This window comes from Lutra lutra, chromosome 11 (genome assembly GCF_902655055.1).
Source record: "Lutra lutra chromosome 11, mLutLut1.2, whole genome shotgun sequence".
Taxonomy (NCBI): Eukaryota; Metazoa; Chordata; class Mammalia; order Carnivora; family Mustelidae; genus Lutra; species Lutra lutra.
The window spans coordinates 26582138-26609966 of NC_062288.1; the positions used below are offsets into that span (position 1 = coordinate 26582138).

The following is a 27829-nucleotide window of genomic DNA, read 5'->3' on the forward strand; positions in this document are numbered from 1 at the left end:
AAATGGTTTTAATTTAAACCCAAATAAATGACATTACTCTGGATTTTATAGTAACAGCAATTTTGAATAAAGCAATATTCCTAGTATCATTTCAAGAAGGCTTTAAATTTTGAGTTGCAAATTCTGATGACTAAGAAAATACTAGAAGAGTAAAGGCTGTTTTGACCAATACACCAGTTGTTAAATTAAAAAAAAAAAAAAAAAAAAAACAACCTTTCAGAGTAGGAGATATTCCTAGATATCTACAAAAATAAGGAGTAACTATAAAATTTACTCTAGGGGGGCACCTGGGTGGCTCAGTGGGTTAAAGCCTCTGCCTTCGGCTCAGGTCATGGTCCCAGTGTCCTGGGATCGAGCCCCACATCAGGCTCTGTGCTCTGCAGGGAGCCTGCTTCCCCCTCTCTCTCTATCTGTCTGCCTCTCTGCCTACTTGTGATCTCTGTCTGTCAAATAAATAAATAAAGTCTTTAAAAAAAAAATTTACTCTAGGTTTTATGATACCCAAGAATTATCATTTTAGCAATTATGCTCAATAAGGCAAAGTTTGGGACTGGTTAAATCATTGTGAGAAATGATCTCTATTTTCCATATCTTTTATATCCAGTTTCAAAGGTAAACATACCAACGTGCACTTGTAGCATCTGGACCTTCACCAAAATTAAAATAATAGTGTATTTGAATCATACACGAAAAGACACTCCAAAAACATATTCAATATAAAGAGCTAAGCTAGCAAGAGATATTTGTTTAATTTACAGAACCATGAAATATAAGCAATTGATATACCTATTTGGATCCCCCCCACGTTGTCTCATGGTAGCTCATTAAGTTCCTTTAAATGCAGAATTATCCTTTATCTTTTATTCCTAGGTTCTGTGTTTGTAACATTTTCTACATCCTTTGATTTCTTTTAATTACTGAATTTCATAAAGGATGTTTAGGAAAATAAGTAGATGTAGATATGAGGCTTGTTAAAAAATACATTATGCCAAGTTCATCATCCAATAACCCAAGTAATAGGTTATATATATAAATAAATGAGTAAATAAAATGTTCAGAATGATTTTCCAAAGACTCTGAGCTCACAGAGAAGAGAACATTGGCTTGTTTTTTGTCATTGGGGTTTAATACAGTGCCTGCCCCCCCAGTGAAAAACTTAAAATTTCTATCTTGAGCTGCATTTTGAGGCAGAACACTTCTTCTGTTTGTTAAAGAGAAGTCTGAAAGAAACAAAAGAATCTATTAAAAAAAAAAACTTATTTTTCAAAAGCTAGCTCCTAAATCTAAAGAGTAACACAAAATGATGATCCATTCTTGGTCCTCATCTTATTTTACTTTTCATGAGTATTTGGGAATGTACAATATTCTCTCCTTAAAATATTTTCTCATGTATATTTGTCCAACACATCTGGTTTCCTCCAAATGTGTTTTGGGCTCATCTTACTCTCTTTAGCTCAACCTACTTCTCTCCATGCGTTCTACATGATAGACTTTTCCAGCAGTTACTTCTCTCTCTTTTTAAATTTACACTTTCTTCCTAAGTAACCTAATCTAGTTCTATAGTTTTAAATGCCATTCATTTGTTAACAACTCATAATTTTATCCTTAATATGAAAATGATTTTTGCTTGTGTTTTTTCATTTTGCTTTTAAAATTTTAACTTTTCGCTTTAATAGACAAAATTGTAAGATATTTAAAGTATATATTTCGGTTATTTGATAGACATTGTAAAACGTTACCCTCCCCCCCAGATAATTAACATGTCTATTATCCACATATTTATCGTTTTTCCCCAACTGGTGAGGATACTTAAATTTTACTCTCTTGGCAGATTTCAGTTCTATAGTGTTTATCAGCTATAGTCATCATGTTTTACTAGATCTCCAGACTACTCATATTATAGCCAAAAGTTTGTATCCTTTTGCCAACCTCTCCCTACCTCCCCCTAGCCACTGGCAACTCCTTTTCTACTCTTGGTTTCTATGAGTTTTTTTTTTTTTTAATAGAATTCACATATAAGTGATGTCATGCACTATTTGTCTTCATCTTTCTTGTTTCATGTAGCGAAGTGCCCTCAAGTTCCAACACTGTTGTCAAAAATGGCCGGGTGTCCTTCTGTCTATCTACATACCACTTCTTTTTTTTTTTTAATTTATTTGACAGACAGATTACAAGTAGGCAGAGAGGCAGGCAGAGACGGGAGGAGGAGGCAGACTCCCTGCTGAGCAGAGAGCCCGATGCGGGGCTTGATCCCAGGACCCTGAGATCATGACCTGAGCCGAAGGCAGAGGCTTTAACCACTGAGCCACCCAGGCGCCCCTACATACCACTTCTTTATCCATTCCTCTGTTGATGGACACTTAGGTTGTTTCTATATCTTGACTATTAAAAAAAATGCTGCAATGAACATAGGGGTGCATATATCTTTTCTAGTGTTTTAATTTTCTTCAAATGAGTACCAAGAATTGCCAGTTCATACAGTAGTTGTATTTTTAATTTCTGAGAAACCGGTTTTCATAGTGGTGTACCAATTAACAGTCCCACCATTAACACAGAGGACTCCCTTTCTCCACATCCTTGCCGGCAATGGTCATCTCTTGTCTTTTTGATAACAGTCATTCTAGCAGGTGTGAAGTGGCATCTCCTTAAAGTTTTTGATGTGCATGTCTCTGCTGTGTGATGTTGAGCCTGTTTCACGTACAGACATACCTTGGATATATTGCATGTTCCGTTCTAGTTGCAGATATTCAATAAAAGGAATATTGCAATAAAGCAAGCAAAAATAATGTTTTGGTTTCCCAGTACATGTACAAGTTAGGTTTATACTATACTGTTGTCTTTTAAGTGTATAATAGCATTATGTCTAAAAGAGCATACACTTTAAAAAAAAACTGTAGCAATAAAAAATGCTAACCATCATCTGGGTTTTCAGTGAGTCTTTTTTTTTTTTTTTTTTTTTTCTATTCGAGGGTCTTTGCCTCGATTGTTGATGGCTGCTGACTGGTCAGGGTGGTGGTTGCTGAAGGTTGGGTGGCCATGGCCATTTCTTAAAATAAGACAACAATGAAGTTTACTGCATTGACTGACTCTTTTAGGAACACTTTCTCTGTAGTCCGTGATGCTGTCTGATAGTACTATAACCACAGTAGAACTTTCAAAATTAAAGTCAATCCTCTCACACCCTGTTGCTTGATTGACTAAGTTTATGTAGTATCCTAGCTCCTCTACTGTCATTTCAACAATATCAGTAGCATCTTCACCAGCAGGAGATTGTGTCTCCAGAAAACACTTTGTTCATCCAGAAGAAGCAACTCTTCATCCATTCAAGTTTTATTGTGAGATTGTAGCGATTCAGTCACATCTTGAGGCTCCATTTGTAATTCCAGTTCTCCTGCCATTTTCACCCCATCTGTAGTTACTTCCTCTACTGAGGTCTTGAACCCCTCAGAGTCATCCATGAGGGCTAGAATCAACCAGGTGTATTCTCAGTAAGCTGTCATATTTTGAAAGGGATTTTTCCCCCCTCAGTACTAGGTCTCAACAGTGGGCTTCAAATGTTCAGTAAGCCATGTTGTCATGTGCTGTTCTCCAAGCTTTGTTGCTCCATTGATAGAGTATAGGTAGAGTGGACTGAGCATAATTCTTAAGGGCCCTGGGATCTTTAGAATGGTCAACGAGCACTGACTTCAACTTAAAGTCACCAGCTCATTAGCCCCTAACAAGACAGACAGTCTGTCCTCTGAAGATGGGTGGTGACTTCTCATCTCTAGCTTTGAAAGTAATAAGATGACACCTTTTTCCAGTGGAAGGCTGTTTCATCCATATTGAAAACCTGTTGTAACCCTGTTTGTTTCCTATAGTTAGGAAGTTGCTAGAGGGGAGATGAGTGGTGGGATGAGGTTACTGGGTGATGGGCATTAAGGGGGGGGGGGCACATGATGTAATGAGTACTAGGTATTATATGCAACTGATGAATTCCTTAACTCTACCTCTGAAACTAATAATATACTACATGGTAATTAATGGAAATAATTTTTTCCATTTTTAAAAAAAACCTGTTGCTTAATATAGCCACTTGCATTGATTACCTCAGTATCTGGATAAGTTGCTGCTTTACCTTGTACTATTATGTTGCAGAGCTGGCTTCTTTGCTTTAATCTCAAGAACTAACCTCTGCTAGCTTCAAAATTTTCTTTTGCAGATTCCTCATCTCTCTTAGCTTTTATAGGTATGAAGAGAATTAAGGCCTTGCTGTGGATTAGGCTTTGGCATAGGCAGTGTTGGGGCTGGTTTGATCTCCTATCCAGACCACTAAAGCTCTCTCCATGTCAGCTATAAGGCTGTTTGACTTTCTTATCATTTGTGTATTCACTGGAATAGCACTTTTCATTCCCTTCAAGAACCTTCCCTTTGCATTCATGCCTTGGCCAAATATTTGGTGCAAGAGGCCTAGGTTTGAGCCAGGGCTGGCCTTTGAAATGCCTTCCTCACTAAACTTAATCATGTCTACCTTTTAATTTAAGGTGAGAGACATGTGACTCTACCTTTCACTTGAACACTTAGAGGCCATTGCAGGGTTATTAATTGGCCTAATTTCAATATCATTTCATCTCCGGGAATAGGAAGTTCCCAAGGACAGAAAAAGGGCTGGGGAAACAGCTGGTCTTTAGAGCATTCAGAACACACACAGTTTGTTGTCTTAGATAGGCAGGGTTTATGGAGCCCCAAAGCAATTACAATGGTAATATCAAAGACCACAGATCACCTTAACAAATTTAATTACAGCAAAAAAGTTTGAAGTATTGTGAAAACTATGAAAAGGTGACATAAAGACAAAAGTGAGCAAGTGCTATTGAAAAAAACGACACAAGTACAATTTGCTTAATGCAGGGTTGCCACAAACGTTCCGTTTGTTAAAACAAAAACCCTATATTCGTGTGAAGTGCAATAAAGCGAAGTACACTAAAACAAGGCATGCCTGTTTTCTGGGCATCCTGTATTTGGGATATTGGCCCCTTACCAAATAATGCCTCCCATTTCATGGATTGCCTTTCAATTGTGTTGGTCTCCTTTGTCATGCAGAAGCTTTTAACTATGCTGTAGTCCCATGTTTATTTTTGCTTTTGTTGCCTTTGCCTTTGATGTAAGATTTAAAAAAATCCTCGCCAAAACCCATGTCAACGAGTTTACTTCCTAGGTTTTCTTCTGGGAGTTTTACTATTTCAAGTCTTAAGCTCAGGTAGTTAACCCATTTTCAGTTGGTTTCTGTGTATGGTGTAAGAATTGGTCCAGTTTTATTCCCTTGGGTGTGGCCGTTCCTAGTATTATGTATCGAAGAAACTACTCTTTCCCCATGGTATGTCCTTGGCTCCTTTGCCATAAAATAATTGAACATATAAACATGGGTTTACCTCTGGGCTATTTTGTTCTATTGATCCGTAGGTCTGTGTGTGTATGTGTGTCTATGTGCATGCACATACCAGTACCGCTGTTTGATTACTGTATGTATATAATATAGTTAGAAATCAAGAAAGTGTGATGGCTCCAGCTTTGTTCTTGTTTCTCAAGATTGCTTTGGCTATTAGGGTTTTGTGGTTTCATTCATATTTTAGAATTGTTTGTTCTATTTCAGTGAAAAATGTCGTTGAAATTTTGATAGGAATTGAAGTGAAACTACAGATTCTTTGGATGGTAGGAGCATTTTAACAATAATCATTCTAATTCATGAGCACTGAATTATCTTCCTATTTGTGTCTTCAATTTTATGTTACGGTTTTTAGTGTACAGGTCTCTTACCGACATGTTTAAATTTATTCCTGGGTACTTTATTCTTTTGGATAAAATTGTAAATGAAATTATTTTCACAACTGATTTATTAGTGTATAAAATTCAACTGATGTTTGTACCTTCCTTTTTTTAATCTGGCAATTTTACTGAATTTGTTTATTCCAATAGGTAGAGTCCTTGGGGTTTTCTACATATAAAATATTTCATCTGCAAATAGAGATAGTTTTAATTCTTACTTTGCAATTTGGATGCTTATTATTTCTTTTTCTTAACTAATCGCTTTGCCTAGAACTTATAGCACTGCACTGAAGGAAAGAGGCAAGAATGGGCATCCTTGTGTTGTTTGTGATGTTAGTTCTTATCATTGAATATGAGGTTAGCTGTAGGCCTTTGTTGTGCTGAGGTATATTCTTTATATGCCCATTTTGTGAGGAGTTTTTCTCAAAATGGAGGTTAAATTTTCTAAGTGCTGTTTCTGCGTTATTGTGACCATGCGATTTTTATTCTTCACCTTATTAATATGGTGTATCACACTGGTTGATTTATCAATGTTGAACTGTCCTTGTATCCTTGGAATAAATCATACTTGATCATGGCATTGGTCTTGTATTGCTGAATTCAGTCTGCTAAAATTTTGTTGAGATTTTTGCATCTAGGTTCATCAGATCTAGACCTGTAATTTACTATCTTGGGGTGTCCTTGTCTGGTTCTGGTATTATGGTAAGGCAGGCTTTGTAAAACGAATATGAAAGTGTTCCCTTCTGTTATTTTTTGAAAGAGTTTGAGAAGGATTGATATTAATTCTTCTTTGAATGTTTGGTAGAATTCACTAGTGAAGCTGTCTGGTCATGGGCTTTTGATTGTTAGGAGGTTTTTGAGAGCTGATTTAGTTGCCTTACTAGTAACTGATATGTTCAGATTTTCTATTTTTTATGAATCATTCAGGATAGGCTATATATTTTTAGGAATTTATCAATTTCTTCTAGATTTTCCAAATTTTGCCATTTAATTTTTATAGTGGTCTGTTATGATACTTTATATTTCTATGATACCAATTCTGATGTCTCTTCTTTCATTTCTAGTTTTATTTATTATAATCCTTTTCTTTTGGTAAGTATAGCTGAGGTTTTATCTATTTCATCTTCTCAAAAAGCCAGCTATTTGTTCCATTGATCTTTTCTATTGTCTTTTTAGTTTCTATTTCAGTTGTTTCTGTCATGATCTTTGTTATTTCCTGTCTTCTAGCATTGAGCTTAGTTTGTTCTTAATCCTTAAGGTATAAATCTATTTGAGACCATTATCCTTAGTATAGGTCTTTATCACTATAAACTTTCCTCTTAGAACTGCCTTGCTGCTTCCTAATCATTCTGGTTCAGTGTATTCCCATCTTCATTTGTCTCTAATTTGTTTATATATATATATCATATAAAATATAAAATTTCTCTTTTGCTTTCTTCTTTGACCCACGGTTGTTAAGTGTCATGCCATTTTTATCTCCACATATTTGTGAGTTGTCCAGTTTTCTTTATATAGTTAATATCAAGTTTCATACAACTGTGGCCAGAAAAGATACTTGAGATTTCAACCTACTCAAAGGTATTAAGGCTCCTTCAGTGCTCCAACATAAGTTCTATCCTGGAGGAAGTTTCATGCACATGTCAGAAGAAAGTATATTCTGCTTTTGGATAGAATGTTCTGTAAATGTCACTTAAATCCATCTGGTCTAATGGGTCATTTAACTCCACTGTCCCCTTGTTCATTTTCTGTCTGGGTGATCTATCCATTGATAAGTGGGGAACTGAAGTCCCCTACTAGTATTCCTACTATTACTACTGTTACGTTGCTGCCCACTTCCCCTATTAGGTCTGTTAATATTTGCTGTATATATTTAAATGCCTGTGTCAGGTGCATAAGTATCTACAAATGTTACATCCACTTTTGATTGATTTTGATTATCAGTATATTATCAATATATAATAGCTTATTACAGTGTTTGTCTTGAAGTCTATTGTGTCCAAGTATAGCTACCCCAGCTTTCTTTTGATTTATATTTGCATGGAATATGTTTTTCTATCCATCCACTTTCATATACTTTAAGGTGTGTGTCCTTAAGCCAGAAGGATGTGGTTTTGATTTGTATTTGCCTGATGACTGCTGATGCTGAACATCTTTTCATGTAGCCATTGGCCATTTTGATGTCTTCTTTGAAAACATGTCTATTTAGTTTTCCTGCCCAATTTTTGTTGGTTTTTTAAAAACTTTCATGAGTTCTTCATATATTCTGGATATTAACTCCTTGTCATAGATAGATACATAGAGATATAGAGACATATATATGTATAGATATAGATATATTGCTTGCAATTTTTGGCCTCGTTCTGTAGGATGCCTTTTCTTTAGTGGTTTCTTTGGCTGTGCAGAAACATTCAAAATTGTCACAGTCCCATTTGTTGATTTCTGTTTTTGTTGTTTGTGCTTTTGGTGTTGTAACCAAACATCATTGCCAGGACCAATGTCAAGGAAATTCTTCTTACTTTATCTTCTAGGATTTTTATAGTATCCTGTCTTAAAGTTTGTGATCTATTCTGAGTTAATTTTTATGAGCATGTAAGAGAGGAGTCCAGTCCCATTGCTCTCCATGTGTTTATTTTCCCAGCACCATTTGCTGGAGACCATCCTTTCCCCAGTGGGTGTTCTTGGCTATCCTACTGAATATTAGTTGACCGTATGTATTTGGGGTTTCTTTCTGGGCTCTCTTCTGTTCAATTAGTCTATGTGTTCATTTTTGTGCCAGTACTATACTGTTTTGATTACTGTAGATTTGTAGTATAAAATAAAAAAAATTTGATACCTGCAGTTGTGTTCTTTTCCCTCAGGATTGTTATGGTATTTTGGGTCTTTTGTGGGCCATAAAAATTTTAGATTTTTTTTTTTTAAATATCTGTGAAGAATGCTGTTGGTATTTTGATGGAGAGTACACTGAATCCACAGACGGCAGTGGGTAGTATGGACATTTAAACATTATTCTCTAAATCCATAAACACAGGATATCTTATGTTTGTCTTCTTCACCATTCTTAAAGTTTTCGTTGTGCAGTTCTCTTACTTTCTTGAAGTTATTCCTAAATACTTTGTTTTTGATACTATGGTGAACTAGGATAGTTTTCTTTTCAGATCTCTTATTATTAATGTATACAAATGCACCTGACTTCTGATTTTATATCCTGCAAGTTTACTGAAATCTCCTCAGACCTCCACACTGATTGATCTCTGCCTCTTCTCCTCTCTGATGTCTTTGGGTGAAGTCTTTGGGGTTTTCTGTATACAGAACCATATCATTTGTAAGTACTGGCAGTTTTATTTCTTCCTTCCCTATTTGGATCCCTGTTATTTCTTTGTCTTGCAAAAAATTCTAGCTAGGACTTCCTGTACTAAATTGGATATGAGCAGTGAGCGTGGGCCTTCTTGTCTTATCTCTGAGACATTTTCCTCCAGTGAGTATGTTAGCTGTGGGTTTGTCATATGGCCTTTATTATGTTGAAGGATGTTCCTCTATACCCCCAATCTGACCAAGGTTCTTACCCTGAAATGTCATATTTTGTCAAATGCTCTTTTCTTAGCTATCTATTCATGTCATTTGTATCTTTTATGTTATTACTGTGATACATTACCCTCAGCTCTGTGACTTTTTTGTACTTTTTAATATTTTCTATTGTTCATGCGTCTCTGACTTTGGTAAACATCTTTATGACCATTATTTTGAACTCCTTAATGTCTGTTAGTGGAGTTTTATGTTGTTGTTGTTGTTTAGAACATATTTTTTCTGTTCTGTGTTGGTTTCTATGCATTAGATAAAACAGCCACCTTTCCCAGTAGTTGAGGTGGGCTGTTATCTGGTGGTGGGGGGGGAATATCATACAGCACCTAGATGTAGGCTGATTAGAGCCTGGAACCTGAGGCAGCAATTTTTTTTTTTTTTTAAGATTTTATTTATTTGTCGGAGAGAGAGGGAGAGCGAGTGAGCACAGGCAGACAGAATGGCAGGCAGAGGGAGAAGCAGGCTCCCCACCGAGCAAGGAGCCCAATGTGGGACTCGATCCCAGGATGCCAGGATCATGACCTGAGCCAAAGGCAGCTGCTCAACCAACTGAGCCACCCAGGCGTCCCAAGGCAGCAATTTTTAAGGTATGCAGTTAGACGTTTCCCTTTTAGGGTATGACTGATAGAAGAGCATTTTTGTCTGCTCTCTCTCTGCTGAGCCCTGGGGTAATAGAGTGATAAGAACTATTTATTCGCCACTGTTAGGTGGTACCTGAGAACAGCAGCCATACCGGCCACCACAGCCAAGTGGTAAAGGGTGGGGGCTGTTCTTTGGGCAGTAGCCTCAAAAGCCCAATGCTGGCTGTGTTCACAAGCTCCTTTCAGGCAGAGACCAGCGACCTGGAGTGTGGATAGGGTGAAAATGGAGGCATGTGCTAAATGAGAAGCCTTAGTCCCTCAGGCAATCGAGGATATCTGCATACTTCAGCCACTATCAGGGAGAGTGCGGGAGTGGGGCATTTTTGTCTAGTCCATCTTCTCTGAGCCCTGGGAGGAAAGCCACAGTCAGTCCGTCTGAACCTGATGAGAACTGTTTCTTTGTTTGGTCCTATGGGTCTCATGGACATAAGCCCTATAAGACTTTCAGAGGTAGTTGTTGGGGAGACCCCACATCTAGAGTGCTAGATGTTCAAACCAAACCCTTCATTCCTCAGGGTAAAGCTCAGAGTTACAAGTTCCCTCCCGATTTTATGTTGCTAGGTCAGAGATGGGGACTATGGAGACAGTGCGTCTTCTCAGCCTTTCCTACCTGTTTTGATGTGGCTGTTTTCTCCTTTACCCAATGGGTATGGGTCATTCAGATTCTTGATTTCTTTCAGAGGGAACTGCTTTGTTTATCCCACAGAAACACTAAACCTGTAACTATAAAGTGAGTTCGGGACTTCTGTCACCAGCTTGCACCAGAATCACAATACCTCACACTTTTATAGCTTTGGACCTGAATTCTCTCCTCTGACTAGCACACTGATCTCTGCCACCTCTCCTCTGAGGTCTCCGAAAGGTCTCAAACTTGCACAAAAAGATAGTACTTTTCTGAACGACACTTCTAGGAGAAATAGATCAGGGCAAACAACAAGTCATCTGTGATTGCTACTTTATAAAAAACTTTTTTCAAATGTAATTCACCAGCATGCATTGTTGACATTCCCAAACTTATCACTCCTCAGTCACCATCACTCCTTCAAAAGCTGCCTCCTTTGTCTCTGCTTCTACTCTTGCTCTTTTACAATCTTTTTACCAAAGTGGTCCCCTCAGAACCATACATCAAGTTTTTTGTTATTATCTCTCAGCACAAAATCCAAATTTTTCTTAGCAAGGCCTAGGGAACCTGGCTGCCTATCTTCTTCTACTCCTCTCCCCTCACTAACAACGTCCTCTGCTCCAATATCACTGTCTTTGCAATGGGGCAAGGTGTGTACTATCTCTGGGAATTCGTACGTGCTCCTCTTTTTCAAATACTTTTCCCTCTAGATAGGGTAACAAGATCAAAGAAACAATGCTCAGTTACATTTGAATTCCAGATTAAAAACCCATTTTTTAGCATAAACTATCTCAAATACCTCACGCCCAGCAGAATGGTCTAGTTCAGACGTGTATAGTAAGTACTAATTTGATGGGATGGAAAATTAGCACACAAACAAGACCCATCAATGTATTAACAATGTATTTTGTCAAAGAAATTCCAATTAATGTAAAGAAAAAAGACTATCTCCGGCTCTGACTCCATTGCTTTTAATTTTATATTTCTAGTTTTTTTGTTTTTTTTTTATTTGCTCAGTTGCATTTCTTGTGTGAGATAAGGTTTCAGTCTGGGAGGGGGATAGTTTAGATAAGTTAATTGGAGTTCCTCAAGTCTACAAGTTGATTCACACTAAAAAGTCGGTCTCTGCAGTTTCCTGTCATGTTTTCTGCATATACAACAAGCCTTGAAATTAAGTCGCAAATGCACTGATGTGGGAGAAACCATAGCATTTTTTCTGTCTTAAGGATAGACCAAAATTTCCTGAACACTGATTTTCTTGCTCATAAAGATGGGTACTTTGTTTCAGTTTAACACAATAAAGTAAAGAAAGACTATGCAGTGCTAATATTATATATAATTTTGAAATATGATAGTAATTTTCATCTAGAAACGTCTCTCAAAAGATTCTTAATAAATATGTCAACTAAGAATTCCTTTTGCCTATATTCATATGATTTTGCCCCAAGGTTTTCTTTTTAAGACCCTGTATACTAGTGCCTAAATCTTGTTAAACAAGTATTGCTAAACTCTTAAATCTGCCTGTCTTTCCCAAGCCAGAATAACTAATTATAACTAATTAGTAACTAATTATACATAGTAAGAGCTCAATAATTAGTAATTCATTTATTTACTGAATTACAGTCATTACCTTCAAAAGGCAAATCACTGGTGGAGACATCTCCCCCGTCCCCCAGATCAATCCATGAAGTAGGTAAGCATATTTGTTCAACTATTGAAATGTACGTATACCTACATACACATATCTGCTTGTTCATGGACCCAAAGATGTGCTTTCATAAATCAGGTTTGCATAAAATAATGAACTTTCTCACTGGCTTTACTCGTTTCCTAAACTTTAGCTTTCTTTTTCTTTTGTTGTTGTTTACCACTTAAATCTTCAAGATGATCTTGTCAGAAGGTCTCATTTGAACACTTGTGTTTTAATGAAGTCCTCATTACTGCTTTATCTATAATTGATACTCTTCTTGGACTTCACAGGATACAAGGGTCTTGACTTTAGACAGTCCTTGAAATGCTTAGAGAGAGATGATCCTTAAGAAGATGTCGGAAATCTGGGAGCATAATCTCACCCACCACAAATTCCTAGTTAGTGCTAGACTAGTGCTGAAGCTTACTTAGACTTTCACCTTTATTGGTCTTCAGTGTCAGGAACAACTGTCAATTAATCTTAGTATTTTGGGATAATGTTTACATTATTTTTTTCAACTTCGTTGTTTCAGAGAAAATGATACTTTTGATGTTATCATAGCAACACTCAAATTGCATAAACTAGATTTGGTGTTCCATACTGATAACTATGTTTTTAAAGACTCAACCCAAGTCTTATTATTGTAAAGTATATGCCATATACATCACCTTCTCAAGACTGCTCATTATAAATTCCTCAAGGACATAGTAACAGGGAATCCCATGTGTGTGCTTTCCATCTTACAAAAATTATTTCATTAAATGTACTGATCCCATCCAGCTGAATCCACAGTGATATTTATTTTCTTGGTAAGTTTATAGTTATGGTGAGAAAGAATAATACCATAGAAAAATTCATAATCACATTTTTAAGGGGATAATGCTTACCTATAAATTTTTAACATAAAGGTAAAAGGGAACTGACCTATATTTTTATGTTAATGAGCTGCCTATATATCTTACCTAAAAATTCTAGATGGATAGAAGTAGAGTGAATAGTTACATTATTCCTCACCTTTTCCCTTTAGCTCTGTGTTTCTGCTCATTTCTACCATGATCACAAATAAGGAGAAGTATAAAAAATAGAACATGGAAAGTGGGATTTATACTATAATTTTCATATGTAAATGGTATAATCACTTGGGCAGGGATCAGTAAAACCTTGCTTCAAATAGCTACCTTGTTATCAATTTTAAAAATACATCCATGGAGAAGGGATCAATTAATTTTGGTCTTTCAATTATCCAAATCAGCTAGCTTTCTTTCACTTGGAATCTTTTGCTTTGAAAACCGTTATTAACCTAGAAAAAAAAAATGTAGTCATTTTCTGAGACTCCTGCTGCTACTCCACTTTCCTGCCCCTCTGATGAGCTCACTCCATTCACAGTAATGGCCATATCTCCATCTAGTGGTTCCCTAATCACTGAATACCTGGACGGCAGTGAAGAAAGGACAGGAGAGAAGTTGCTCCAGTAACACCAGTCAGGAGGATTTCAGAGTGTCAGAAAAGAAACTGTAGAACTGTACATGAATCCCGGAGCACAAGCCCCAAAACATCTACTCAGTCATATTGACAGAATTGAGAAATTGGGCAAAGGTTAATGAAGGATCATTTTAGCCTAGATACTAAGTAAGATGATCTTACACATTGGAAGCACTTGTACTAAAATATTTCAGTAGGAATATCTATTTTGGTAGTAAAAATATAAAAAGTTGATTAAGTCATATGTTTTTTAAAAAGGAAAAAACTGAATTACTGACTTGGATAAAAGTTAAATGGTTCATCATTAATGTTATTTTCCAACACTATGTTCGCATCTTTTGAAAATAGAGGTAATTTCCCCCATGCTGACTTAATCTTTATAAAAACCTTAAAAGAAATACTGATTTTTAAGTAAACACAGGAAAAGGATATGCTTGATTTCGGATTAGAAACTTAAGCAATACTTGCACTCAGCTATTGCCAAAACAATATAGGTAAAGGGATTTTAACAACCTGGTTTCAGGACACTTATCATAGTGGATTTAGGGATGTGGATTATTTAATAAAATTTCAAGCCAAACACACACAAAAAGAAAAAATTAGAGAAAGTGACTGACCATCCACACCACATGAAAACTTGCAGTAAAATGAAGATAGGAGCTGACATCATGGTACAGGCACGACTCGTTGTGCACATAAGTTGATCCTATTTAATAACGGGCAAAGTAGCAAGTACAGGAAAAGGAAAGAAAACACAGAGAAGAAGACATGCAAGATGAGATTTCATGCAGTTTGCTGGCAGTTCATGTGAGCATCCAGAGCAGATGCGCAGTGACCATTGCAAAATAAGCATTACCAAAGTATTTCACCGCTAAAGCAGCACGAGCCATGACTAGCAAGGTGAGCTACTGAGCAAGACTTGTACTTTCACACACACCCTGATGTAGAATTCACAAGACTGGAACCACTGCAATTTTTTTTGTCTTAGTTCAGTCTTTCCAGGGCCTTGGAACAGATCGTCTCCTAGGCTGAAGATATTTCGGGCAACTGGGCTTTTTAGGTAATCTTTCAAGTTCAGCTGATTGAATTTAATCTCAGTCTGTGCTGACAAATAGTTGACAAATGAAGTCTGCCTAATGAGCAGCACTCCCCTGGGCCCACAGTCAACATTCTTTGGGGACTGATTTGACATGGGCAAAGCTCCTGAAAATCTAGCAGATGGAACAACAGAAGTCCTCAGATCTGGATTGTTCTTTAAGTCTAACCGGATAAAATGGAAAACAACAGTTAGGGGCAACTCAGACTCACTTTCTCCATCACAGAGAAGTGATCAATAGTCCAGGCAGAGATAACTGGGGTTTACTGTGACACATCTTTGCCTTACTCCTCCTCATCGATCTATGTCATCTAATTGCATATTATGTATCTGTGGAAATACCTTATTTTGGGGCGGAGGACAAAGGTGGCTATGTGTGCATTTGAGGAAATAAGTACGGAGTTGATAAGTCTGTTCTAAAAAAATTATAGCTTCCATAAGTGCACATTAATCAAGAGGTGATCTGACATTTGTTTAGAATAAACAATGCCTAAGACAATGCTCTCTTTTTGCACGATCCTTGGGAGTCTACAAGCCACTTCATGCAAAGGCCCACCAAGAAGAATAAGAACCGAGGAAAATTACATTTAAAATTAGTTTATAAAAGTAAGAAGGGATTACGGGGTGGCCTTCACATCTGAGAATGCAGTTTCTTAATGGTTAAAATGATTTTAAAACCAGACAGCTGATTGCATGCAGAGTATGTCACAACAGTATTTGTCAGAGGATGACTGCTGACCTACAGGAAAGCAGTGGTCATCCTGACATCAGATACGAGAAAGATGTTTTGTATAATTTTACCAACTTAACCCTTGGTACTTGACCTGGTCTAATATCATGTAAGGTAAAAATACAAATCTCTGATAGAGTCAGAAACCATGTTAAAAAAAAATATATGGTAATAGCTGTTTCAAAGGTTTTTATATACACTAAACTAATACAAAATACCTTTTATATCTTCAAGAATAAATGATGGGAGGCAACTCATATCATAAATAACACTGTCAATTACTATTGATGAGAAGGTGTTTAAAATGGTCAGACTTGTGACTGTGGACTATTAGTAAATTCACCAGAAATGTGTTTGAAAGTACAATTTCTGTGTGAAGGACAGATAGAAGCAACTGTGAAGCTTAGGCTAACTGTGAAAAATACTGAAATGAAAAATCTAACCACCAGCAAATACATCATGCTAATGAGAAACACTAGGATTATGTCTGAGTTAAAATTGTAATCTGTCTCCTTAAATTCTTGAGGACAATGACTACTTGAGTTCTCATATTCTAATACAATAAACGTTTGGTCTTACCAAGACATTGTTATCAAAGCAGACATCAGGCCCTTTTCGATATCTGGGTTGCTTAACCATATCGCAAGGATCTGGACCATCAGCTGAAGACACTTGTTAAGGAATACGAAGTTTCTTTCTCTTTTCACACAAACAACAAAAGAATGGACACCTACGCCATTAGTCTAGTCCAACCCAACGAGTTCCAGTGCTTAGGGATTTAAGGAAGTAAACTTCTAGAAATTTTCTTTTGTCAAACTAGTGGCTTTGCAAAGGGATCGTTTTTATTTTTACTCTGTAGAGCATGCCCTTGGGCAAGTACTGAATAGATATTTGTAAAATATTAAGTGGATGAAAGGAAGAAATGATGCTGAGTAGAAGAGTTATACGTATAAAACAGTGCAAGAAAGGACATGGCTGCCTCTGATGGAGCAAGACAGAAATACAAACTAATTGCTAATAGTAAACCTCAATGTCAAACTCCCTCCTCCCCCGCCAGAAAAAACAGGGGTAAATGCAAAGAGTGTAGGTGCTCTGTAGAATCTCTGCGGTCCACAATGATTTACTAGTCATTGCATTGTCCTTTAGCATATTTATAACCAGGAAAGTTTTGTTGTTACTACCACTGCAGCTGGAGCCCAGGACAAGCCCCCCATTTTTTTTTTTAAGGCTGAATAATATTCCACCATAGGCATACATCACACTCAAACCCATTTATAACCATCAAGTGTTGACAGCTTTCTACCACACCAGCCCTGGCTAGCAAGAGCAAAAACCCAGCACCTCTCTAACCACCACTGAACCCCAAACCAGTTGCCCCTTCAATGGCCCCTCAAGCCATTTCCAGATTTCCTTGGAAACCTGCATTATTGCCTACACAAAGCCTCATTCTAGGAGCAGACAACCTTTCACATTCTACTGGTACCTGTGTGGCATCGCCCGTCTGCACAGTCAAACCAGATTTCATGTGAGGAGTCCATTCTGCCCCTGTGGGGTAATCACAGCCATCAGAATGTCTTTCTCTTGGAGTGTAAACGATGTGACAAGGTGACGAATGCATTCCTGAAAGATGGCAATTCTTTCAACATCTCTGGCCCCAAAAAGGATACAAGTCTGCTCTGCCTGTATGAGTAGTCGTGTGTCGCAGGGACAAGTCCCTTTGCTCTCAACCATAATGAATATTAAGTTGGTGTTCATGAGTTTTTCTACATGGAAGATTCTGTAAAATATTTTTAAAAATTACAGAAAACATCTCCTTTTGCAGAGAAAAAACTCAAAATCTTTCGAAAAATCTTACACATTAAAATGAAAGCCAACATCTGACATCTTGAGGCACAAATCATCACCAATATAAATAGTGAAACAAAATGAAAATGATTTTTAAGCAGAGAAACATGACCATGTTTTTATTCATTAGCATGCACATCTTACCTCTCCGGAATACTAGAAAACTGCAATAGATTTTTAAGTGTCAGTCCTCAATGAAAAATAAGCACTCCTGAGTTGCTGTAACTCACAGAATCAATGTTTTATTTGACATGGCTAAGCAATTGTATTTATTACTGAATTAATCTACAGGTAAAAAATAATTAGAAGCCCAAAATGTCTAAATATCCTACCCAAGCTAAGGGCAGAGTTAGGTCAGTGCTGTTCAACAAACATGGAGACAGAAATGTCTTCTGCTTTGGCCAGTATGGTATACAAGCGCCACCTGAGGCTCGGGAGCCCTTGAAATTTGATTAGTGGGACTGAGACACCAAGTTTAATATTAGTTGTAATCGATAATTGAAGTAGCCTCTCGGGCTTATAACTACTAAACTGGACAATACAGATACAGATGGAATAAGGGCTTTCAATTCCATGTAGGGTTTTTTTTGTTGTTGTTCTGTTTTTTTTTTCCCCCATGTCTTAAGCTGCTTCTGTTGCCTTTAATGACAGTAACATTTTCATCTTGGTTGCTAAAGAGTCATTTCTTTATGATTATACATTTTCCAAAAAAAGTGGAATTTTCTTTTTCCCCACTGAACGTGGGATACAAGGATAAAGTGACTCAAAGCCACCATGATTGAACTTAGTATACTGATTACAAATCTGTACATTATATTTAACTTAGCAACCTGTGCTTTAAAAATTGATTATTACCAGGTACCTGTTAGTCAAAGGCCAAAGGATTCTGAAATTTTGAGATAACCATACAGCTACAATTCTGTTTGCGGAACTTGACAGTTTGATATGCTAAATTCTATACAAGATGGTATGATCTTTTTTTTTTGAGTTGAGGCCTGACTCTTCTCTTCCTATCCTCAACGTCCTCCTAGAACACAGAGATCTGCTAAAACTCAAAAAGTCATACTGACCAGGTCTGTTAAAAATTCATGCTAGTTGCAGTTAACCGCTGCTGGAAAACGTCTGTTACCAACGTCTGGATCCCCTAGCAACTCTCCCAGCCCTTTCACATGCTCAGATGACCTCACCTCCTCCTATTTCCTCTTCTCTAGGTTAACATTGCTTCTAGAATTACCTGCCCTCAAGTGTCCCCAATCTGTGCCTCTCTGCTCTGTTCTCAGGGATCCTGTGACACGGGGGATCGCTCCTCTCAAAACTTTGCAAAATCCCACCTTGCCTTTTCTTTCATCCCTCACAACCAAATGAAATTCTCAATCTCTTCCAAAAATTACTCAGGATGTGTTATGCCTACTGGTGACTAACATTAACCTTGATTTTTAGGAACTGGTATTTTTCTCCTAGTTTTTCATCCTAATTCAAAGATGCATTCAATTGTCAATTAGAAATAAAACACCTCCCTCCCCAGAACACCCTTCTGTAAAACTACTTTGTAAATAGTGATCGATCATATATTTGGCTTAGAATCACTCAGAATTACTATAATTCTATTATTATTACAGTCAGTGCCTTTAGTTCTATGACTTCAGAAAAATTCTTAGAAGGGTCCTTTTAGACAAAAATATAGTAAAATACAAACAAAATTTTCTAGGTTCTGCCTCAAAGTTAGTGCAATTTTCTTGATCCTATTGTGATAGTTGACAGGATTACAACCTAGCCACTGAGGATGAACTCTAGAGAAGGTAAATTTTAAAAACCTACAGCCAAACTAAAGATCTGTTTTCAACTACAAATGGTGGTCCTGTGTCTCTCTGATGTGAACAATAATCCCCCTCATTTTCTGTAATGATTGATTATGAAAGTGAATCCAGTTTCTTAGTGAACTAGGACTGTTCCTGAAAGGAAGACATGTTTACCTGGAGCAGTTTCCACAGTCTAATACACCACTGAATGATTTGCTATCATTATCGAAGAAATACTGGGTTTGTTCAGTAATGCAACTCTGCTTTGACAGAGAAGCTGTGAAGTCCTCTTCTTCCATCTCCACTGTGGGGAAAAAAACACAGATCACCACGAGGAGACACTATGGTCCATGCCCAGACATTTATGCCTCAAAGAGAAAAGCTAGGGTATAAGGGTGGGCACTCTTCGTGGCTTGTTTATTGCTGGGTAAGGCAGAAGCAGCCCCCAACAGATGCCCAATAAATAACAGTAAATTCAATAAATAGGAGGTTACAAAATGGAGGTCAATAGGACATTTTATTTTTTTTTTAAAGATTTAACGTTTTATTTGACAGATCACAAGGAGGTGGAGAGGCAGGCAGAGAGAGGGAGAGGAGGAAGCAGGCTCCCTGCTGAGCAGAGAGCCCGATGCGGGGCTCGATCCCAGGACCCTGGGACCATGACCTGAGCCGAAGGCAGAGGAGAGGCTTAACTCACTGAGCCACCCAGGCGCCCCCCAATAGGACATTTTAAAGAAGGTTGCCAAAGCATGAGCTAAGTTTTGGCAAAGAGATTCCAACCTACCAAATGCATGGGCTCTCTCTCTCTCATAGACACAAATGCACATATTTTCTCACTAAGTTGGGTGAACTCAGCACATCCCAAAACAAAATTTTAATTATTATGACAATAGCTGAGTATTCGCATACCTGCTTCAAGAAGTCGTGGAAAGGTCAAACTCAGGAGGAACTGCTGTAGAATAGACCTAAGTTGTAAATATGAATGATTAGTGATCAAAATCTAAACTACACAATAAAACCTGAGCAATTTTTGCCTGTACACATTTCTTTTGCATCTGTTAAGAAAAAAATGGAGAATTGGCCAATAGAAAGTTGAGGAGCATTTTTATGTAAGTATTTCTTAAATTTTACAGAACAGTGTAATTTTGTGAAGTCAGAAATGTTCAGGACCAGGTGAGGGATACGCAGGGGTGAAGAGGCCTAAGGAGACACGTGATCGTGGAGGAGTGGTAGCTCTGGTGTCAATAGTTCATGACATAGGTTTCACGTTCAGGAGTGCTTCCTTAGTTTAGTTTTAACACTCTGTGGTGGAGAAAAACAAAAGACCAAACAAAAACGACCTTGTGCCATCTGTCTGTGAACTCTTTACTTGACAATATAGAATATATTTGGAGATACAAAATGTGACATTCATGAACTAAAATATACCTATGATCTAGGGCACACAGTACAATTCAGTTTTATAGTAAATGACAATTAAGCCAATATTATAGGATAGTACAGAATTACCTAGAATTGAATTTAGTTAGAAAAAGGGGGGTGAGAGGTAGATTCTGGCCAGGAAAAAATCATATACCATGATATTTAGAATACATGAGTCAATTAATATATAAATACCAGTGTCACAACAGAAAGCACCATTTTCCAGGTTTTTTTCCTAGAAAAAATGGGATTGTTAACATAAAATCTTTGTTCCGCTTTATGAAAGCGACCACTTAATTTCAGCTGGGGAAGCCTCACCATCAAATGAATGTTAAAGATGAATCCACACGGAATAAGGGTGGGATGATATGGTAGGGAAAGGCTACAAAAGAAGGGGGAGGGGATAGGAAGGAGGTAAGAAGGAGTTGAGGGAGAGAAAGGATCCCAGACAGAAAAGGAGATTGACTGACCAGAGCCAAATGATGACAAATTTGATCTTACAGACTTTCCACAGTGCCTCAAACAGTTTAAATGTCTTATTTTCATAGGTGGTAGAGTACAAGTGAGGTGTAGAAGGAGGGAGGGAGGGTCAATCAGTGAAAAGATAGACCTATCCATTTCAGCAATGTCTCTAAAACTCTGCCTGCCTTTGTACAAATAGGAGGTGAAAAGAGAAGTCATGAGGTCTTGACTTTGATCCACAAAGACATCTAATTTGGATATTAAAGGCAACAGGTAAAAACTTTTTATAGGTTAACAGACCTAAAATGTAAAGAATGGAGTGTACAGAGAACACAGAAGAGAGCTGCAACAGATCTCTGAAGAGGTTGGAGTTTGCAGGCGCAAACCCTGTTTTCGTATGAAAAACTAAACAACTGTAACTGCTTTAAATTGACCGTGGAGGAGAAACTATTTGTAAATATGATCAGTGTGTGACTTAGAAATGAAAAAAAGGAGTTCCTGTAATAACGACACACATGCCTCAAAATGGGCATTGCCATCAAATCTGTTACTATTTTACACCCGCTTTCTCAGTACCAGTGAAAATAGGGTCTTACCAGGCAGCAGCAGTGGCCCACCAGCCAATGTGTAGTATGTCTGCTATCGACGGCTGGAAAATAGAATGAAACGGTTGTTACACGAATGGACTCTGAGCGTTTGCTGGAGAGGAATCGGGGTGGGGACGTTACTGACCACGTATGCCGAGCGGTGCCCTGCCCCTTGCTTGGGCGCAGCGCCGGGTTCACACACGGACTGATAATCGTAAGACTTGTTAAAAGCGTAAACCGATATATTAACCAGGTGTCTCATCAAACTTGGGTCGATCTCCCCAAAAAATCTTCCAATCTAGTACAGAAGGGAAAATGAGAAAGTTTCAAATTGACGCCACATGGGTACACCCCAACTGTTGCCACGACGATCAGTGAGACGAACTGTGAACTGAAACTACTCTGGGGCTGACCAACCAGAGCTGGGGAGCTGAAAGGGACATTCCGAAAGAAGTGAAGAGGAGGAGCTCTCACTGCTCAGGGGCTCTGTGTGATGTTTGTGGAAAGAATGGACACAGTTGACTAAGCGTTAAGGTCACAGTCCGATTCCTTGTGGGGAAGAAGAAAGTAGCATAACTGAGAGAAAGGGGTGGGACTGGAAAAAGACGAGGAACCTCAAGGGGCAAACTTGAGGCTCATCAACTCCAGCCCATAAACATGGCCAGTTAAGAAAATGCTCATTGTTGGGGTGCCTGCGTGGCTCAGCTGGTTAAGCCTCTGCCTTAACAATAGGTCGTGATCTCAGGGTCCTGGGATCAAGCCCTGGGTCAGGCTCTTGCTCAGCAGAGAGCCTGCTTCTCTTTCCCTCTCTGCCCTTCCTCCTGCTCGTCCTTGTGCTATCATGGTGTCGCTTAAGTAAGTAAATACAATCTTTAAAATAAACAAGAAAATGCTCGTTGTTGAGAGATCTTTTCTTTTAAAGAGAAGCTGGAAAGGTAGATTCAGAGACAAAGTAAGTTGGCAACTAATTCTAATTTGCTTAAAATTCTGTGGGAGTCAATTAGCTTATATGCTGCCAACATGCAAATTTGGGAACAGAAACTTCATCAGTTTAAAGCAGCCATATATTAAATTAGATATTAATATTTAATGTGAACAAGGACAAAAAGTTCCTCTCATGTTAAAATTCTCAACTATATGTTGTAATGTTAACTGTTAGTACTAGAAAGGAAATTCTACTAATATTAGGAAACTGTATTTAGAATGTATTTATTAATGGTTTATATTTAGCATTTTAAAATTTATTTTATGGCAGTATTATAATAACTCATTAACTCCTATAATGGTTTGAAGGACTTTTGTAATGTTGATCAGGGAAATACACTTTGGAAAGTACACTTTGTCCCAGTCAGGTACCTACCTGGTTCGTATAATCATCATGATTTGCCATCAAAAGAAATCCACCATCGTCTAGAATCACACAATCCATTACCTAATGAAATTTTTAAAACAACAACCCACATTTTGAGAATACATATCATTACTCCATTAGAGGTAGATATGACTATAACAACAAAAAATAGGAGAAAGTTTCAACTTAAACATATATAATCAAGATATTTTGATGAAATAAATTAAGGACATGCACAGATTCATATCAAACTCTCAGAGCTTCATATTCCCAACACCCACCCAGGTAAAACTGTCAACTCAATATGAATAAATCCTAAGAACAAATCAGAAATAAGTTTTAGCCATTCCAAATAGCACTCCTGTTGCCATTTGGTCATCTAAATGATCCAGGAAATTGGATAAACCAAAATATTTAAGAATGTATAAACATACGCTTAATACTTTGAAAAGACATATCTTTAAAAATGCATTGTAGTCACCATGCTTCAGACTTAAAAAAAAAAAGGCAGCATGAGGATACTTAGATGTAAAAGCAGAAAGCAAAACAAAAAATGCTCATCACAGAAATCAGTTCCCACCCAGTTTATATCACGTTTAAATGCATGAATCAGTTTAATAATTTCTATTTTATGAAATAACAAAAACATTGCTTTCAGAGTTGAGGACATATGCACTCCATTTTCCTAATGTGGAAGCAGCTTCCTAAAAACCTTGACTCTGAATAGTCTTCGTAATCTATATTTATAAAGTCTATGTAAAATGGAGAAACTATAAAATGATTGGTTGATAATTTTGCATGACTAGAAATGATAAGATCATATAAACCACTGGAACTATACATACATATAAGAAGACTAGAAGAAAATAGTGGAATTCATCCCTTTTATTCTTGGAATAATTAATACAGTCATTCTTAGAGAATGTTTAACTTTTGAGAAAAGCTGATGAAGAAACAGAAGTAATGGAAGACAATGTAAAATCCAATCCATATAAGTGGAATTTGATTAAAAAAACATAATTCCAAAATTTGGCTCAAAAAGTTTTCTCATCACTGTAACTATAGTGTAACCAAATACAGGTAAATTATGAAAGAAAGGGGAAGATTGCCCTAAGAACCAGTAAAGGACAGTTGGGTTAGAAATTACCCATTCAGGGGTACCTGGGTGGCTCAGCACCTCATCTCAGGGTCGTGAGATTGAACACAACTGAGATTGTAGAGGAGAGAGTCCATACAGAAACAGGCTTTTTAAAAAAACTTAACATGTGATTATTTTTAAAAAGGAGGTTAGGAACACTGCATCAAAAACTAATGATGTATTTTATGGTGATCAACATAACACAATAAAAATTTTTAAAAATAACTTTAGGAATTACAAGCATGTAACAAGGATGTAAGATTAGTTCAAGATTGCATAAAGTAATATTTTAATGTTTATTTAAAAATTCCTGCAATTTTAGCATTAAAGTCTAGCAATGGTAACACAAAAAATTACAGTTAAAAATTTTAAGTTTTCTTACATCACTGTTCCTTTTGCAGTCACAAACTGGACCAGCACACTGAAAGACAAAAATATAATTATTGCCACACATTTCTACTTAAAAAAAGATTAAATAATATACTATTACCAGGTGAAAAATCTTAGAATAATTTATCAAGTCTAAAAGTAAGAATAAATGACAGCCTAGCCCATCATAAAAAAGTAATTTTATAGATATAGTTTGAAATGCTCGATAGCTATTTGATAGTTTTATAACATTGACATATTTTTCTTATTAACTAATTTAAACAAACAAAAAAATCTTTCCAAAAATAGTAATTTATAGTTCTGCTTCAATTTAGGAGCATTGAAAATTTATTTTGTCAATTTTTAAGATTTTAGTTTCTTATTTGCATTTGACATGAAATATAGCATAAACATTAAAAAAAAAAATCTTACCGGATCCCTGATTGATGTTTTGGTGAAATTCTCTATCCAAGAATTTACGTCAATTTTAATTCCAACAACTGAAAAATGATGTGAAAAAAAATTGACACATATATTTAAAAAAATATGGCTGTGATTCTTAGTATCTATTTTTCCCCTCACATTTGAGTATTCCTGAGCAGGCAAATTTAAGTTTCTTGAGATTAAATTAATTGCAGCTATACCCTGAAAAGTTGATTCAATTTAAAAAGTTGCAGCTTTAGGAGCCATATAATATTTGCTGTATGATACTTTAGCATTCAATTTGGGTTGAATCTAGTGCTTATTACAAAGATCTATTTCTTGGAATTTTCATCAAGAAGTAATGTTAATAGCTCCTAAACTATTAAATAATTTTATGTATATATACAACATAGTTTATTCATTGGCTACAACCTGGCCAATTAACTAATACACAGAGTAAGCTAAAAAAAAAAAAAAAAAAAAGTGGGTAGCGTCAGGAATAGCCTTTCCATAGGAGATCATTCAAGGAGATTGTGTTAAGAGGCTTCCCTAGCCTTATCAACGCACGCACCAGGTGCTGAATATATGTATGTCCAGGATAGATAGGAAGTGCGAGGGTGAGAGGACAAGCGACTGGGAGAATGAGTGAGTAAATGAGCCCCCGAAGGGGTAAGTTAGTGATGGAGTTGGTGGTTGAACCAGTGAGGGGTAAAACTGCCCTCAGGAGCAGGAAGGCTATCGACCATCCCAATCTGGCCTAAAGTATGCTTTCTTAAACATTCAGATACTGAATGATACAATGAAAAAAGAATTTTCTCTTTTATTGCATCCACTATTCTAGTCTACTTCCAGTTCCCACTGATGCTCAGTTTTATGAGGTTTCTGTTTTCTTGATTTATCAAGAAAAGTCATTTTTCTATTTTACTGTAATTTTATTTAAAAAAAAAAGATTCTTATCTAATCCATTTTATCAGGCACATAGTGTAGATATGCCAGAACTTATTCATCTTTTCCCCCAAAGATGAAAACTTATTCTTCCTGTTTAACTTATTACAGACGCTCACATCCTTGGCTGAATACCCTTTTGTGTCCTTGAAAGTACCTTGTAGGACAGACTTATGGAGTGGAGGTGCTGGATCAGTCTGGCATTTAGAACTTTGATTTGACTCCATGAGTTTGTGTCAGCATTGCATAAACACATGCGCTGAAAATCCCTCCCCTCTGTACAGTATCAACTTTGTTCTTCCCCAGTCTCAGAGGTAACTAATTGTATTTTACGTTTTTACAAATTTGGGTGTCTGTCTTTATGTTGCTTCAGGCTTTCTGATGATCTTCCTGGTTAAGTACTGCAAACTTTTAATACAAATACTAGGTCACATTTCATTTTGGTCACGTGTCTGTATACACTACACACTCTTACCTGCAGGTTTAAGAAGCTTTCCTTGGATATATATTTCGACAGCTTTGCTTACCATAATGCCTGATTCATAAGCACCAGGTCCGCTTTCTAAAAAAGAAAAACAACACTAAAAAAGGAAAACAGTCCTGTCAAGATACATCAAATAGTGAATTTCTCTTAATAGGTGAATAGTGTTTTGCTTAAGTATTCTAGAATAGAGAGGTAACAAGGAGGTGTGTAGTCAGTCCTCTCTTCCCTCTTCTTTCTCTACATACCACTCCCTCAGGGGAGTGTCCGTGAGTTATCTTGAATGAACTGACTTGGGGATGGGAATTATACTTCCACAACGTAATAGGTGCTTGCCAAATCTCTGCTTCGTGACATTTGCCAAAATCTTGGGGAGGCCACTGAAGTGTAGTGGAAGATTGTTCTTAGAACCCAAAATGGCCTTTGCATTTTAGAAGACCAACGTTCCTCGACAAAACTCCAAAACCTCTGAACTTCTGTTTCCCCACTTGTGAACATGAGGATGACTAACACCTCCCTTCAGAGAGGCTCGGGGATTAAATTAGAAAGGTTTTGGGGCAGAACCCAGGAAAATATTTTAAAATGTGGGCTACTGATAAGTTTCATAAAAAATATATTGAACTAAAACTGATTCATTATATTTTTGAAAGTCATTAAACACTCATCAACTATTTGTAGTTTGTGAAACAAAGGATTATCTCATGTATTGCTATGTACTATGCATGCCTGGAGACATGCCATCTCTTCATTACTGGCCATTTCCTGTGTAGGCATTTTACCTCCTCAACTAAGTGGATGCTTTTGTCTTTCCAATGTCATGCACAGAGTATATACTGAATAAGGACTGTTCTGAGCAATTAACTTAAAATATACGGGGGGGGGGGGCAAGCAGGTGGGAACAATAATTTGTTTTAATAAGAAAGGAAACTTAGAATGCTGAATTACAAGTAGTACTTACTGTTAAAGTAGGGAGCAGTGAAAACATAGTTATCATTATCGAGACTCCTTTTATAAAAGCTGTCCTCATATGTTTCTGGGTTTTCTTGCCAGTTTTCTCCAGCCCTAAGGAGAAAATGGCTCATCATTTTTATTCTTTAATCTGCCTGATAACCTACTTTGCCATGAACATCATGAAATTTTACAGATATGCCTACATCTCAGGTATGTCTAAGAAAGTCAGTGGTAATGGATGGTATAAATGATACTCGTTAATAAGCAATACATCACTGTAGAAAGATACTGAGAGTCAGAAAAAGCTCTTAGTTTTGCTCTGCAGGTAATTATGTACAAGTCATCTAATAGGTCAATTAACAGTAATAAGCCTCCCCAGCTCACTTTACAGACTGCTCTGAAGAGATAAGA

At 37.0% G+C, this 27829-nt stretch overlaps 1 protein-coding gene across 8 annotated transcripts in view; it reads right to left on the bottom strand.

Annotated features, from left to right (window-relative positions):
* CACNA2D1 (calcium voltage-gated channel auxiliary subunit alpha2delta 1) overlaps positions 1-27829 on the bottom strand; it is a 506784-nt gene that overhangs the window by 4225 nt on the left and 474730 nt on the right. For all 8 annotated transcript variants that reach the window (XM_047694238.1, XM_047694237.1, XM_047694235.1 and 5 more), the window contains 11 exons: positions 27426-27529; positions 26462-26548; positions 25051-25118; positions 24632-24670; positions 23121-23192; positions 21906-22058; positions 21770-21822; positions 20199-20254; positions 19464-19593; positions 17313-17422; positions 16225-16307 (listed from right to left, as the gene is read on the bottom strand). In XM_047694238.1, coding sequence (XP_047550194.1) covers positions 16225-16307; positions 17313-17422; positions 19464-19593; positions 20199-20254; positions 21770-21822; positions 21906-22058; positions 23121-23192; positions 24632-24670; positions 25051-25118; positions 26462-26548; positions 27426-27529 — 955 coding nt within the window. The remainder of the gene's footprint in view (positions 1-16224; positions 16308-17312; positions 17423-19463; positions 19594-20198; positions 20255-21769; positions 21823-21905; positions 22059-23120; positions 23193-24631; positions 24671-25050; positions 25119-26461; positions 26549-27425; positions 27530-27829) is intronic.